A 16,843-nucleotide genomic window follows, 5' to 3' on the forward strand; every position below is an offset into this window, starting at 1 on the left:
GGTCCTACACTAGATCGCGTGTTTTCTCTACCCCACCCTCTCTCTCTCTCTCTCTCTCTCTCTCTCTCTCTCTCTCTCTCTCTCTCTCTCTACCCCACCCTCTCCTCTCTCTCTCTCTCTCTCTCTCTCTCTCTCTACCCCACCCTCTCTCTCTCACACACACACACACACACACACACACACACACACACACACACACACACTAATGGTACCAAATTGTTGCTACTAAAGATGCAAATTCAAATTTATAAAGGAAAAAAAAGTTACTTCTTGCCAAGGTCTAATTGTAGTTATGGTACTAGTTAGAGGCGCTGTATGTATCGATTAATATTGAGACACTTGTAATGAAGGAGTAAAATCATATAACAAATTTATGAGACTGTACAGCCCTTTATTTATGAGACCAGTGCTAGGTAATTTCAGTATAGCCAATCCTTTGAATGTATGTGCATTTTCGGGAATGTTCATCTGCTGATAAAACATGTGTATGACAGTTTAAGTGATTTTTTTTTATTTAGATTTCCAAACGGTTGTGCTTATTTCAAAATTAGTCACAGTAGGAATCTATACAATACAAGTAATAAAAAATAGGACACCAAAAAGAAAAAGCTGAAGAATTTCATCCCTAAAAGTTATCAAAACGAAGTCTTTATTACTAAAATGCTAACCTGGTAACCAGTTGCAGCTTAAGGGCAACAAAAATGTAATTTTCAGTATTTCACGTAATTATTAACCAAATTTAAAAATTTAAAATGCTTTCGTAATCTATTAATAAAGAGTGTATCAACACAGTATTTGAGAATGAGAGTGCTTAGTGACTGCCAACAAATTTACTCATAATTTCAAACCTTTACGAAACTTTTTCTTGTTAACACCCTGCACAAAATTATGAAAGGAAAACTAGGTATAACTTACTATAGTTTTGCTGCCCATACAGTCGGACTTCAAGCATCAGGCATGATATTTCGATATATTTTACTTTACAAACTTTATTTGTAACACAGTTTGCAGACAGTATCCGTGTATACCACCGAATGTACCTGCAGAGTTCTATCATTGTGTGATACATAGCTCTGGAGATATGACATCGTAAACCCTGAGACGTGTGAAAAACTGGCTGTTGGTTAAAACAGAGCACAAATTTCATGGCGACGGCTCTTTGCGACTTCTAACAAACTTAAAGCATAATGTCAAACTGTGCCTGAACTTGTTCTTGCTTGCACACTTAAAGGCAGATATTCAACACATTAGCTCATTTATAAAGTAAATCGCCTTTTTCAAGCTGTTTTATATACAGGAGTTCAATTCAGTAAAGAAGCAGGGTTTACTGGTTTCAAACTTATGTTGCTTTTCTGTGACACATTTATCGATTTGGAGTGCTTCGAATGGTGTTATCTTCCTGCTTTTCATAACAGCATGTACAACATGTGGATCTGTGTTGTACCAGTGGCTTTGTGTTAGAAGATCTTTTGTAAAGCAGAAAGATGTCATTAGCCAAAGTAGCTGATGTAGATAATCATATGACACAGAATGCTGGCTTACAGTTAAATGACCAAACACTACTTTCTGTTACATTAAGTTTTAGGTGTGCAAATGTTACATTACAACAGTAAATTCGAATTTATTTTTGATATTTTGTTAAATATAATGATTTCTGTGTAAAGTAAAAAGTACTTCTCTCTTGTGTAACCAATGTGTATCTCGTCATTTACTGTAATGGTATGAGTAATATCTGTGTAAGTCGCATGTTCTGTAGCTGTGGTTGTCACATTGGGTCATCAGTTGGTGATGGCCAAAGAAGCTGAAAGCTGTTTCGTGATCAACTTCCAAAGTGTTTCCTTTTGAGTATTATTAACGAAGTGTCGGGGGTGTCCTCCAGCAGGGTATTGCCTGTACTTTCATTGTGACAGTTTGATGCCATGTGAAATGCTCTTGAAACATGTTGTATTCATACATTTACAAATACTATTTCTTGGCATGCTCATTTTTGTAACGTGATTGGTTGAATACCTCTTACTTGGTCATTTATCGTTCTCGCAATTTCCCCCACTGCTTTGCCAGGATTCGTGCTTGGACTTCATTGTGCACCTGCAACCTGAATGTCAGGTAAGTGTGAGGTATTATACCTTTCCATATATGTACAGAAATAGACTGAGTCTGAAACAGATATGAAAAAGAATGTTATGTATGTTTGGTGAATATTTATTCCGTAGTCGTGCTGCATGTGACATTGGTAAATTCTTTAGAGGGTGAAGTGTCCTCATCCGTTTATGTACCTGAGAATGACCGCACACTCGAACTTGCTAATACTGCTTAATAAAAGACTCATTTAAACTAATAGTTTAGTGGAAATGTTATGATGCCTACTGTTAGTCTGCTTCTTCAAGAAGACAATTTTTTATACACTGATTATGTACAGCGAATCACAGGAAGTAATAGTTCCCTTGGAAAAACACACACACACACACACACACACACACACACACAAACTTATGGAGATGCACATCTCTTGCACAATTCAGTGTTCTTCAAAGTTTATCGGATAACTCGCACAGTAGCATAGAACACTGTTTGTAGATTTGATTAGGAAGTACGTGAATACAAAGCACATTCTGTGTATATGTTTACTTACAGTTCATTCACTGAAAGCACAATGGCCGATGGAGCGGTGTGCGAAAACAGTACCACCTTAGGCAGACACACAATTCTGTGGGATAGCCAAACCCTGACAGTAGCTAACAGCAAAGTTCATATCACAACTCGGAAGAAAACCTCATAGGATGGGGTTGTCATCAATAGATATGAGGGAGAGCTAGCTGTAATCACCACCTTGTTGCAACAAGTGAGGCAGTGCCTGTCAACTTGGCCCCTGAATCTGCCTTAAGTGTTTTGCCACACGACCTGACTCTGGCGGGCATATCCTTTCGTGCTATACCTAGCAGACGCGGCGAACTTACGTGTAATTATGTTGATCAATTTGTCATATTGTGAGGTTACATAAGTCCATTTGGAAGAAGTCATTTAATTTTTCATTAGAAATGGATCAAGAAAAACAAAGTATAAGATGTTAAAAAAGTGAAGAGAAGTAAAAGCCAATTTAAGTCTAGGATACGGAGAGAGAGACAAGAAACAAAATGCTGTCAGGAGTTATGGTGGAGCAACCAAGATACATATTATAATAATAAAAAGAAGAGGGAAAAAATCAAATATGGGAGGTAAAAAAACGGGTTGGATGTGATGCTTCTCATTTCAGATCCTAAGAACGAAAACACAAAGCATAAGTAAGCCAGTTAATTGTATCAAAGGAAAATTTAATTAAGAAAATTGGTTAATTTCAGGCAGAATTCCTATCAACGATTTACCTTCATGGGGTGATTTGTGTAATACTACCAGTATGCCCGCAAACTGTCTCATTGAAATATCCAGTGTGTCAGTCAGGAGAGCCCGGTGACTTTGAATGTTGGCCAGTGATTGGATATCTCCCGATAACAAGTCTGCCAGGGACATTTCAGGCCTGCTAAAGCTGCCAGAGTCGACTGTCAGTGATGTGGTTACGAAGTCGAAATGCGAAGGAACAATTGCAGCTGACCAGAGACTGTGTAAGGATACACAGGAACCGTCAGTCATTGCAAACTGTTGTAAGAAATCACACAAAGAATTCGTGAGGCAGCTACAAAGAACGGGGTACAGTGGTTGAGCAGCTCCTCGTAAGCCACACATTTCTGTGCTGAACACTGACACTTGAGGTGGTGTAAGAAGAGACCTGACTGGTTGGTGGATGCCTGGAAATGAATGATTTACCATCTGGCAGTCCAACAAAGGGTTTGGGTTTGGTGAATGCCTGGAGAACGTTACCTGCCATCATGTGTAGTGCCAACAGTGAGCAACAGAGGAGTTGGAGTTATATGGGGGTATTTTTTGTGGTTTGGATGCTATCCTCTTACTGTGCTTAAGAAAATGATAAATGTGGAAGGAAATAAACATATTTCAATGCATTGTGTACTGTATACAGCATAAGAACAGTTCAGAGACAAAGATTGATTGTATTGGTGTGACAACGAACCCTGTTATAAAGCAGCAGCTATTAGGCAATGGTTTCCTGAAATGGACTGACCTGCCCAGAGTTCCAACCAGAATCCAGTGGAATACCTGTGGGATCAGTTAGAATGTCATCTGGTTTCATCCCTAGAGGAAGAGTCAGCTTTTCCCCTCAGGTACTCAGCTTTTCCCCTCAGATGTCCAGAAGAGTTAAAGTGCTCCTAAAGGTGAAGGGTGGACCCATATTACAGTCCTCTAACAGGTGTCCACATACTTTGATCAGGTAGTGTATAAAAGTAAAAATAAGACACTTCAGAACTTTCAGAAGTGGGTCTGAATAACCTGGTTTTCCTTTTTAACGTTTCTCACCCATTGCTTTTCCTTCTTGAGGAAAGAACTATTAGTTCCAAAAGCTAGCAAGTTTTTAACGTTTACTTTTATCCATCTCTATCAGCAAGATTGTTGGAAGTATTTGGCACTGACTGCACCGTAAGAGATCTGATAGTGCAGCAGCTGAGACACTCCCACAAAGTCTTTAATGTGCAGTCAAAGAGTTAACAGTGCAACCAATTGCTTCTGATAACCTATATTCTTGTGGTCATATTGTTCCACATCTATACAGCAAAAATGTTGTAAATAGTATTAATTTCCGAATTCTTTGCTGCACCTTAAATGTCTTCTAATGTTATGGTCAGGAGTGCTTATTCTTTCTCTTCAATGTTTATCTTGTGTATCCTTTCTTTCTTTCTCTGTTGTCACAAAATCATCGTCGTCCTCTTCTTCTAAAGGCTAGTCCTTGTCGTTGCAACCGTCCTCTTCCGTTTTGTGGTGCCCTTTTCATTTCCTGATAATCTTGTCATCTTGTACTTCCAGTGATCTATTTTCTTTCTCAGCCTCCTCTTCGTTTTCCATCACAGAACTTTTCCATCCAGTATGTCTATTTAAAACCTATTGTTTCTCAATTTAAAAAGAAATTGTTAGTCCATTTTGTATTGTTACATTGCTGTTTTCTTCTGTCCAGCTTTTCCACATGAACCTTCTCCAGAGCTACATTTACATCACTTCTACGTGCTTTCTGTCCATTTTTAACAGTGTCCAGATTTCACATCATTGGTTTAAAATAACCGATAGTTAAAAATATGCATAACATATGTTCAGCAGTTTTGAAAAAAAAAAGTTGAACTTAAAAGGCAAAAAACAAAACTTTGATAGTAAGAAAATAAAAGTTGAGGTCATGTGACATATAGATTGGAAAAAAATAAAATTAAAAATTTGATAAATTTAGTTATTTAAGCATCTTAGTTACTAAAGACAACTGATGTGGTGTGGAAAATATTGTAACAGCTAAACATGCCTTCAGTGAACAAAGCTGTTTAGTACTGAAAAAATAAAAATGATTTGTCAAGAAGTTCATCTGATGTGCCCTTGTATGTGGCTATAAAAGCTGTGTCGTGTTACTGTTTTTAAATTTTTTTTTTAAATTGTGCTTTTAATCATCCTTGAATTGGTAACTGGTGAACTAGTGGCTGTGCTTGTGTTAGACAACTAAGCCCATTGTCTGGGACTTGATCTGTATGTGTTCGTTATTTCTTTTGGCATAATGCTTAGTATATGTTAAAAAAGTTGGCCCACCATTCACACTCTGAGCTAAACCTTAGGATCTGCTGTAACTGACTGGGTGTGATTGTTTTCAATTTAGAAGCAGCAAAGGGTGTACCACTGACGGTTCTCAGTAAAGTGTTCAAAACAACTTTTTGTCAAGCAATACATTAGTTGTAAGGAAATGCCACTCTCCCATTCTGAACGCATTTTATAACAAAATCTTTTACGTTTGACTACTCGTCGTTTTGAGTACGTGTTGTGTGTGAGCATCCCCTGTCACTTATTTATGACAGGTGGAGGGCCCTTCAGTGGAAGTAGCGACCGTGGAGGAGCTACTGTCGGAGGATGGCTGCAACATTGACCCCGTGCTGGTGGGTGACGGCGCTCTGGATGATGAGAGTGTCCTCATCAGCACCACTGTGGGGGAGGCAGAGCTGGCAATACTGCAATGGGGCGAGGGCGACGACCAGGCCTGCGAGGAGGTGGTGGCCACAGCCGGTGCCATTCCTACCATTGGCTCAGATGCACTCCTCTCCGACGACTCGCAGCAGTCACTATCGAGCCAGCTGCTTGGGCGGGGAGACGAGGATGGTGATCCGGCGGTAGTTGCTGCCGGTATCCGGCATATGTCCGGGCTTCCACCAGACAGCACTACTGCCCCAGAAGCCAACAACAACACGTGAGTAGCCAGTTTTCTCAAATACTGGGTTTAAGATTTTTTAAAATAATTCTATTCACCAACAAGGATCATGTAACAACTTGAATTCCTCTTCTTTTTTTGTTGTTTCTATTTTTATAATACTCCTTCGTCTTCTCTCCATGTTGTCTGTTCCTGCCTTCTGTCTCTGTTGTTCCTGATTTCATATTTTTCTTTCCTTGAAAGCCGTATAAATTTAGTATTCTATCCTTAAAAAGTTTCTTATTGTTATTAGCATTTTTTTATGTTTTTATTTGTTTCTATTCTTTTCTTGTATCTGTAATCTGTGCTATCATTGACTGTTTCCAGAGATACAGAAATATTTGTTTCATTAGCTTGTACTCATTTGTTTAAGCATCCCCATAAGACTTCTGACTGGTTTAATGCAGCCCACTGTACTTCCCTCTCCTGTGCCAGCCTCTTCATCTAATCCATCCAACATTTTCAGTTATCAGTTGGATGTATTCCTATGTATGTCCCCAACACTTTTTATCTTCTAAAGCTCCCTCGGGAGCCAGGAATGTTGTTGCTTGATGTGTTAACACACACCCTATCATCCTATTCCATCTTCCTAGTGATATTTTTCACATATTTGGTGAACAAGCTCCTTATTCCTTATCTTACCAGCCCACCTAACTTTCAGCACCATTCTATAACAACACATCTTGTACATTTTGACTTCCTCCTTTTGCAGTTTCACCACAGGCTGTGAATCATTTACATACAATGCTGTGCTCCAGACGCTCATTTCAGAAATTCTGACCTCAAATGATACTAGCAGCCTTCTTTAAGTCAGCAACGCCTTCTTTGCCTCTGTTAGTTTACTTGTATATCTTCCTTGCTTTGTTAGTCATGCTTCATTTTGCTTCCATGGTAGCAGAATACCTTCACTTCATAAGCCTCATGGTCCCCAATTTTGATGTCAAGTTTCTCACTAAATTTTTTTTTTTTTTTTTTTTTTTTTTTTTTTTTTTCCCCTATACCTCATTACTTTCTTTGGTCTACTTTCAAACTATTTTCTGTAAAGTGTTCATTTCTTTCACTAAATCCTACAATTTTCCCTCACATTCACTGAAAGTAGAAATGTCATGAGTGAATCTTACTGGTATTCCTTCAGCCTGAATTGCAATCTTACTTGTAAACCTTTCTTTTTCCTCTCCCATTGCTTATTTGATATATAAATTGAAAAGTAGGAGAAAAAGACTTCATCCTGTTGTATACTTATCTTCGTCTAAGTACTTTTTCTCCGTCTTCTATTTATGTTCCCTGCTTGTGTTTAGTAAACATAGTATATTACTAATATTTCTGGTGCGTTTACTTTTCCTAAAGCCAAACTGATAATGATCTGAAAGACACTGGGTTTTCCTTTTAGTCTTTGTGTATAATATTTTTGCCACACTCACCTTTCCTTTTCAAACAATGGAAAATCCAGGATGAAATGTAACAGTATTATGAGAAGGAAAGTTCCTACTCACCATATAGCAGAGATGGTGAGTCACAGATAGGTACAACTATATAGCTTTTGGTCATTAAGGCCTACGTCAGCAATACAGACACACACACACACACACACACACACACACACACACACACACACACACCACAGTGTGGTTTTCAGTTGCCTGAGACTGCAATATCTCTCTCTCTCTCTCTCTCTCTCTCTCTCTCTCTCTCTCTCTGTGTGTGTGTGTGTGTGTGTGTGTGTGTGTGTGTGTGTGTGTGTGTGTGTGTGTGTGTGCGCGTGCGCGTGCGTGCGCGCGCGCGCAGATGAGTGTATGTCTGTCTATTGTTGACGAAGGCCTTAACGACCAAAAGCTAAAATTGTAAATCTTTTTGTTGTGCCTATCTGCGACTCAGTTTTCCTTTTGGTGTTCCTGTATAATATTCATGCTCGTATCTACATGTACATCCATACTCTGCGAACCATCGTGAAATGTGTGGCAGAGGGTACGTTCCATTGTAAAAGTTTATAGGGTTTCTTTCCATTCCATTCACATATGGCACACAGAAAGAATGAAATGCCTGTGCATACTGTAATTATTCTAATCTTGTCCTCACAATCACTATGTGAGTGATACGTAGGGAACTATTGTATGTTCCTAGAGCCGTCATTTAATTCTGTTTCGTAAAACTTTGTTGGTAAATTTTCTCAGGATAGTTTGTGTCTATCTTAAAGAGTGCTCCAGTTCAGTTTCTTTAACATCAATGTAGCATTCTCCCATGGGTCAGGCATACCTGTGAGCATCCGTGCTGCCTTTCTCCGTATATGTTTGGTATCCCCTGTTAATCCTGTCCCACACACTTAGTAATATGATGCACGAGCTTATAAGCTGGTTGTGCAATAGTTCACACACTTATCTGCTCTGGCTCTTTCTGGGCATTTCGGATGATATTTTTCTGAAAGTCTAATAGTGTATCTCCAGTCTCTCAGGCTCCACAGACCAACTTGAATAGTCATTTGGTTAGCTTTTCCTCCAAAGAGTTTTTATTGACAAAGGAATGGTATCAAAGCCTTCCACCATATTGGATCACAAGTGTTCTAACTCCCTGATAAACTCTAATAGTGAATCCCCTGTGTCTTCGATGTCGACGTCTTAATTCTTCTTCTATCATGTTATGCCAGTTCCTCCACCTTGTAGAGGCCTTCAGGATACTGTTTCCACATGTTTGTCCTCACCTCGACTTTTAACAGTGGAATTCCTGTGTCACTCCCATAGCATTGTTACCTTTGACTTAGTCACAGATGATAATGTAGACTTTTTGTGTGCTGTATCTGTTCTTCTGACAATCTTTCCTTTTCCAATTTCTTCCCATTATTACTGCAGACATTTCACCTTGACTTCCCTGCACTCCCTATTTATGTCATTCCTAAGCAGATAATACTGCTGTATTCCTGTTTTTTATTCTGTACATTTTTGTATTTTACATCCTTCTTTTGTCACTCGCGATACGCCTTCTGTACTCCTGGGGCATCGTATGGTGGAGCGGGGTCTCCTTACAATGTGCTTACATCACCATGCAATATCTGGAGACGGCAGTGCCGTGCACCACACCATGGAGTCCCTCCTGGAGAAGTTCTATGCCATGTACTTCTCAACATTTGAAGTAGATATTTGGGATTTGATGTAAAACGTTTAGTCATCAGATTTTGATGTTGATTCCACCTGAAAAATATATTCAAGTTGTCAAATGAATGTTTTGATTTTTTTATCAATTAATGCATGGGTAGTACACAAAGCCGTTAAAGAATACATGGGCTTTCTATTAGTAGCTTGTTAACCACCGTAAAAAGATTTTTTTTGTGGCTTTTCAAGGTTTTCATCTGACTGAAACTGGGGTCTAACTGCAAGAAGTTTCACTTCTTCCAAACAAACCCTCACAAAGAGTGTATTAATCTTGTAGATGAATATTTTGATGGCAGTGGAGCAATTATATAGAAAGAAGTAATTCTCTCTTTCATTTTATAAAAAGTGTAAAGGGTGCTCATTCCTTATACACTAAACAGTGGCATGTCGAACACCCAGTGCATGCACAATCTTGGAGGTATGTGGAGTATCCTGAGCATTGAGCACACTCAAAGTGAAGCTCTGATCAAATGCAATTATGTTGCATTTCTTGTTTTTCCAGCACTCAACTGTCACAAGACATGCCAAACTATACCCCCACTTCCCCTCCCCCTGCCCATCCCCATCTCCCCTCATCCCAAATGCAATTGCTCCTGGGTCTGTATATTTGTGTATTATTGTTGTTGTGGTCTTCAGTCCTTAGACTGGTTTGATGCAGCCCTCCATGCTACTCTATCCTGTGCAAGCTTCTTCATCTCCCAGTACTTACTGCAACCTACATCCTTCGGTATCTGCTTAGTGTATTCATCTCTTGGTCTCCTTGTACGATTTTTACCCTCCACGCTGCCCTCCAATGCTAAATTTGTGATCCTTTGATGCCTCAGAACATGTCCTACCAACCAGTCCCTTCTTCTTGTCAAGTTGTACCACAAACTCCTCTTGTCCCCAATTCTATTCAATACCTTCTCATTAGTTATGCGATCTATCCATCTAATCGTCAGCATTCTTCTGTAAAACCACATTTCAAAAGCTTCTATTCTCTTCTTGTCCAAACTATATATCGTCCACGTTTCACTTCCATAAGGGCTACACTCCATACAAATACTTTCCGAAACGACTTCCTGATACTAAAATCTATACTCGATGTTAACAAATTTCTCTTCTTCAGAAACGCTTTCCTTCCCATTGCCAGTCTACATTTTATATCCTCTCTACTTCGACCATCATCAGTTATTTTGCTCCCCAAATAGCATAACTCCTTTACTACTTTAAGTGTCTCATTTCCTAATCTAATTCCCTCAGCATCACCTGATTTAATTCGACTACATTCCATTATCCTCGTTTTGCTTTTGTTGATGTTCATCTTCTATCATCCTTTTCAAGACGTTGTCCGTTCCGTTCAACTGCTCTTCCAAGTCCTTTGCTGTCTCTGACAGAATTACAATGTCATCGGCGAACCTCAAAGTTTTTATTTCTTCTCCATGGATTTTAATACCTACTCCAAATTTTTCTTTTGTTTCCTTTAGTGCTTGCTCAGTATACAGATTGAATAACATTGAGGAGAGGCTACAACCCTGTCTCACTCCCTTCCCAACCACTGCTTCCCTTTCATGCCCCTCGACTCCCTTTCATGCCCCTTGACTCTTATAACTGCCATCTGGTTTCTGTACAAAAACTTCCTGGCAGGTTAAACTGTGTGCCTGGCCGAGACTCGAACTCGGGACCATCACCTAGTTCTGCAAGGTTCGCAGGAGAGCTGTAAAGATTGGAAGGTAGGAGACGAGATACTGGCAGAAGTAGAGCTGTGAGGACCGGGCATGAGTCGTGCTTCGGTAGCTCAGATGGTAGAGCACTTGCCCGCAAAAGGCAAAGGTCACGAGTTCGAGTCTTCGTCGGGCACAGAGTTTTAATCTGCCAGGAAGTTTCATATCAGCGACACTCCACTGCGGAGTGAAAATCTCATTCTGGTTTCTGTACAAATTGTAAATAGCCTTTCGCTCCCTGTATTTTACCCCTGCCACCTTTAGAATTGGAAAGAGAGAATTCCAGTCAACATTGTCAAAAGATTTCTCTAAGTCTACAAATGCCACAAACATAGGTTTACCTTTCCTTAATCTTTTAAGATAAGTCGTAGTGTCAGTATTGCCTCACGTGTTCCAACATTTCTACGGAATCCAAACTGATCATCCTCGAGGTCGGCTTCTACCAGTTTTTCCATTCGTCTGTAAAGAATTCGCGTTAGTATTTTGCAGCTGTGACTTATTAAACTGATAGTTCGGTAATTTTCACATCTGTCAACACCTGCTTTAGTTGGGATTGGAACTATTATATTCTTCTTGAAGTCTGATGGTTTTTCGCCTGTCTCGTACATCTTGCTCACCAGATGGTAGAGTTTTGTCAGGACTGGCTTTCCCAAGGCCGTCAGTAGTTCTAATGGAATGTTGTCTACTCCGGGGCTTTGTTTTGACTCGGGTCTTTAATTGCTCTGTCAAACTCTTCAGGCAGTATCACGTCTCCCATATATTATCCTCAGTTACATTGCCCTAGTATAGACCCTCTGTATACTCCTTCCACCTTTCTGCTTTCCCTTCTTTGCATAGATCTGAGTTTCCATCTGAGCTCTTGATATTTATACAAGGTCTCCAGCCTGGTCATACAGTCGTTTTCACATGAATTTTCAATGCTCCATCTGGTCACCATCTTCAGGTGAGATCGCTATTCACTAAACCTTGCCAGAACTGATTCCTGCCATGAACAGTTGCACTTTTATTCATCATGGAGAACTAACGTGCCTTCTAGATAAATTCTTGCTGCTGCCTCGCGATGCAAAGTGAACATACTGCGCATCTGTGGCGAAAGCTGTGAGAAACGGTAAATCACTACAGTGTATATGCCTCTGCCAGCCTAACGAAAGACTGTTGTTTAATTTGAGATAGAACATGATTCCACATTTTACTTAAAGAATAACTCTCATCTCTATTTATAAATATTATCTACCACTCTAATTTCAGTCGATTCCTATAAGGTAGGGTCCCAATAGTGAGACACTGCGCCAACTACCTGTGTCTCACTGTACATTATTCTGTGTCCACAAGTTATGCAGTGCTCCTCCACCACAGATTCCTCAGGTTGTAGTAATTGTGTGTAGCACAATGGCAAGGGGTTCTGTAAATGCCGCTCTCTCTTAGTCCTGAAATACACTTTAATATTATGTCTTTGTAAAATCCTTCGTATCCTTGAAGGTATGCTCCCATCATATGGTAGGAGAGCAACTGAACTATATACGTCTTCTGCTGGTTTTGGCAAAGTTCAGTGTAGCCAGTTTGTCAGTATAGTCATTGTGCATGAACATAAGCTTAAAGTTTCTGTATACAAGATAGCATAAACCTTCCTCACAAACATCCTCAAGGTCCCTATATGTTGGGTACTAACTTCTTGCATTGGGACTGTGTCTTAAAGGAGTTGATTGACATTAGACTGGCATATAAAATTATAAATAGAGACGAGAGCTTCCTATAAGGAATCCTGTTTTATCTTAAATTAAAAAGCAACGGTCCTTAACTCGGACAAGGAGGCACATACTCCATAGTGATTCATCGTTTCAGCCAACTTTCAGCGCTGGATTGCTGTGCCTTGACTTACTGTTATGGGGCTACGACAATAATTTCTCTCACAGGCACTGTTGGTGTTCCGCGGTGTATAAAACTGTTGTTTGTGCCAGCAGTCGGTTTTGGTGAGATTTAGCATACAGCATTCTCACCTGAAGATGGTCCATAGATAAATCAAGTCAAGATGACAGAACAGTCTGGTTGCCGACCCGACAAGAATGCAATGAATTAATTCTTAGGGAAAGTCAATACATTCACAGGGACGATTTCAATTTGTTTTTAAAATTTCTCGTTATTGGCCAGCAGTTTTAATTCACAAGGGAGGCTATCACACATTTTTATGACCACATATATTGCTTCTTTCTTTGCAATAGTACAGTTCAGTTATTTATAGTTAATATTTTTGTTACTGTAATCGAATTAAAATTACTTGATGATTGACATCTGTCACTTGGCACTACAAGGTTTCCATATCAGCCACCACTCGGTTAAAGGCTATACACAAAACCAGGTCGCTTCACAAGTACTAAAATGGTGTTCTTATAATGCGGAGCACTGTTGGAAGCTGCTGCCATCAGGTATGACAGGAATGTGAGATGCTCTGTTCGTAGCTGATTTTAAATGACCAGTGACTGAACTGAGCCAATCAACACGTTTTGTGACTCTGAATTTACACTTGTGTTGTAACCTAACCACAACCTCTTGATGTGCAATATATCCAAGAAAATGAAGGTCAGTCTGTGGCAGAACTACTAATTGTGCTTGCTTTGCTCACGGTGACTAAAGCTGATCTGCAAGAGCAAACTCGAGACAGAAAAAAAAATTCAGCTTCAGTGCTAAAAGCGAATTGTAACATCTCACTTTTGGTGTGGAAGCTGACACGGTACCAGCCGATAAGTGGTCCTGGTTGGAAGTCATTTACAAGTTACAGGTGACACTAGCACATTCTACATGAAAAAAGAATGATAGAGAGAAAAACAAAAGCAAATAAAGTTACTACAATTATGAAAATGCTGTGACAAAAGACTAAAAATAAAAGAAATTACCCTGAAACCAATTAACTGAAAATAATAATAATAATAATAATAATGTTGATAAAGATTTAAAAATAAAAAAGATATCATCCGAAGAGATTTAAACCCATGACCTTCTGTCTCTCAGACTGTATCTTTACCACTACACTATTTAAGACCCTCAGTTTATAGTGTTATGTCTATAGAACCAGTTGCAACAATTATTTGCTGCCTTTGGTTTCACGCCATATGAAGTTTACCTACTATAAGCCGATCTCTGTGATGACAATTATCGAATATGTGAAATGGAATTGCATCTGGTGCAAAAGGATCCAGTAGTCTTTGGCTAGTGGTGTGTATGAAATTTGTGTTATTTTGTAACCATTGTTTTGTATTTATTGTTTTGCATGTGTTTATCACATGTAATAAAATGTGAAATAAGAGCTGGACCCAGGATTTGGGATCCAAACACAACAAGAAAAAAAAGCCAGACAAGGAACGGGAATGAACTGACCTTTTGTTGTGGTGGTTTGTCAATGGCAAACAGTTTGGGTGTGATGTTGAGTGCTCTAATCGGAGGAAGATACCTCCAACACGTGAAATGTCACCCATCAAATAATTTTAAGTGGACTCTAGTGCTCAGTTTACAAATCCTACTATTATTTTAAAATTGTGTCTTAAGTCTTCAAAACAAACTTTATAACAGAACAGATATGTTGTGACACTGTTTGTATGCCTTAATTTTTAAACAGTTGCCTGCGTCAAGTGTGCAGCATTTTTCTATGCAATAATACTTCGTGATACTTCCTGGCAGATTAAAACTGTGTGCCAGTCCCAAGACTTGAACTTGGGACCTTTGCCTTTCGCGGGCAAGTGCTCTACCAGTTGAGCTACTCAAGCATGACTCATGCCCCGTCCTCACAGCTTTACTTCTGCCAGTATCTCGTCTCCTACCTTCCAAACTTCACAGAAGCTCTCCTGCGAACCTCTGCTGCAGAGTGAAATTCTCATTCTGGAAACATCCCCCAGGCTGTGGCTAGAGCATGACTCCGCAGTATCCTTTCTTCCAGGAGTGCTAGTTCTGCAAGGTTTGCAGGAGAGCTTCTGTGAAGTTTGGAAGGTAAGAGACGAGATACTGGCAGAAGTAAAGCAGTGAGGATGGGGTGTGAGTCGTGCTTGGGTAACTCAGTTGGTAGAGCACTTGCCCGTGGAAGGCAAAGGTCCTGAGTTCTCGTTCCGGCACAATTTCAATCTGCCAGTAAGTTTCATATCAGTGCACACTCCGCTACAGAGTGAAAATCTCATTCTGGAATAATGATTTGTGTCTGTGCTTGGAATTGCCCCCACAAAATTAATCCATGTGGCCAGTGAATGGAAATTTGCAGAGTAAGCTAATTTTCTAATAATTTCATCGCCAGGCTCAGCAATTGCATGTGGAAACAATATTTCTGGACTGAGAAGATCTGTGATGTGTGATTTTCGATCAATATGCACATCCAGGAATTTTGAACAATGAATTTACGCACAACAAACTCTCATTTATTTAATGCATTTGCAAAACAAGCGTCATGTCAGATTTGCAAGTTTGCCACATAACTTACACATAACTTGTCACAAACAACAGGTTGAAAATTATCATCTTTTACTGACTAGGCAAAGTTACAGGGTAGAATCTCCACATTTACCTGAAGACAAAATGAGAAAAATGGAAAAATATTTTAGGAATGACCAGCAATGGAACAGTGTCATATACACCTTTTGGTGGTAAAGTGAGAGTCATATGCATAAGATGTATTATAATGAAAATATTTGATCTAATTATGAGAGTAAACTTCAAGCAGAGATTTTTATTATTTTCTCCACAATCTCTGACCTATGCACAAGTAATCCGCAAATTTAATAACCCACAACTGGATATTTGGGAACTTGCTGATTTAACTTTCCTGTCTTTTTAAGTCACTAGGTAAATGTTCAAAGATTGTTATGATCATCCTCAAAAATTTGTTTTCGTGCATTAATCTGTGAAAATAATTATTTATGCGAACACCTGTTGATTTTTAAAAAGGGCTTCTGCTGGTCTTATGTTAACAGGATCGAACGTTCACTGTTGGAGATATTTGCTACCGAAGAAGTGGTCTCGACAACTGGCAATGGGAGTGACGAAGGCTCTGCATCTGGCTCAGTGTCCCCCCTGGTGTCGACGAGCCACCAGCTACCAATTTCAGGAACCGTTTCCACCACCACCTTGCGTCCTTCAGCAGCTGCATCATCACGGGTTTCAGCATTGCTGTGTGACCAATCTGCAAACTCAGGTAATTATCTTTGTGCTGTTATTAGTACTCGTTTGCTTCTGAAAGGAAGTTGTTTTTACAGAAATGTTAACAGGATACTCTACAAACTGCTCATAAGTAAAAAAGTGAAACGCATTTTTGTGTGAGTGTCCTTTACACACTTACTGGAATGCCATTTTGGACCTTACTCCTACATCGAAAACATTTTTGTTGCTATTGTAAAAAATACTGTGCATATGTGACTCTCAGTTTGTTAACCCATGTCTTCCCAGTGTTCGCTACATGCAACATGAAGCTTTCAATAATTATTTTTTTTCCCCCTCCACAAAGGGGTAGAGATGGCTGTCTTCAAAAGTGGTTTGAATAAATTACTCCCCCCCCCCCCCCCCCCTTCTCCGGAAAAGTTTCGCGTCATGTTATGCAAGGAAGAGAATGAAACTACAGATGATGTAGTTAATGAGGTTCAGAAGACATTCACAGCTCTTCAAGTGGATGATACTTTGGCTGCAAATGATTCCAGTTGGTCACA

General features: G+C 39.5%; 1 protein-coding gene across 6 annotated transcripts in view; it reads left to right on the forward strand.

The window, feature by feature from the left end:
* LOC126291589 (microtubule-associated protein futsch-like) overlaps positions 1-16,843 on the forward strand; it is a 263,380-nt gene that overhangs the window by 26,786 nt on the left and 219,751 nt on the right. For 5 of the 6 annotated variants that reach the window (XM_049985122.1, XM_049985124.1, XM_049985125.1 and 2 more), the window contains exons 3-5: positions 2,062-2,106; positions 5,934-6,319; positions 16,115-16,335. In XM_049985122.1, coding sequence (XP_049841079.1) covers positions 2,062-2,106; positions 5,934-6,319; positions 16,115-16,335 — 652 coding nt within the window. The remainder of the gene's footprint in view (positions 1-2,061; positions 2,107-5,933; positions 6,320-16,114; positions 16,336-16,843) is intronic. The other variant, XM_049985126.1, reaches the window with a different exon arrangement.

The sequence above is a fragment of the Schistocerca gregaria genome, chromosome 9 (genome assembly GCF_023897955.1).
Source record: "Schistocerca gregaria isolate iqSchGreg1 chromosome 9, iqSchGreg1.2, whole genome shotgun sequence".
Lineage (NCBI taxonomy): Eukaryota > Metazoa > Arthropoda > Insecta > Orthoptera > Acrididae > Schistocerca > Schistocerca gregaria.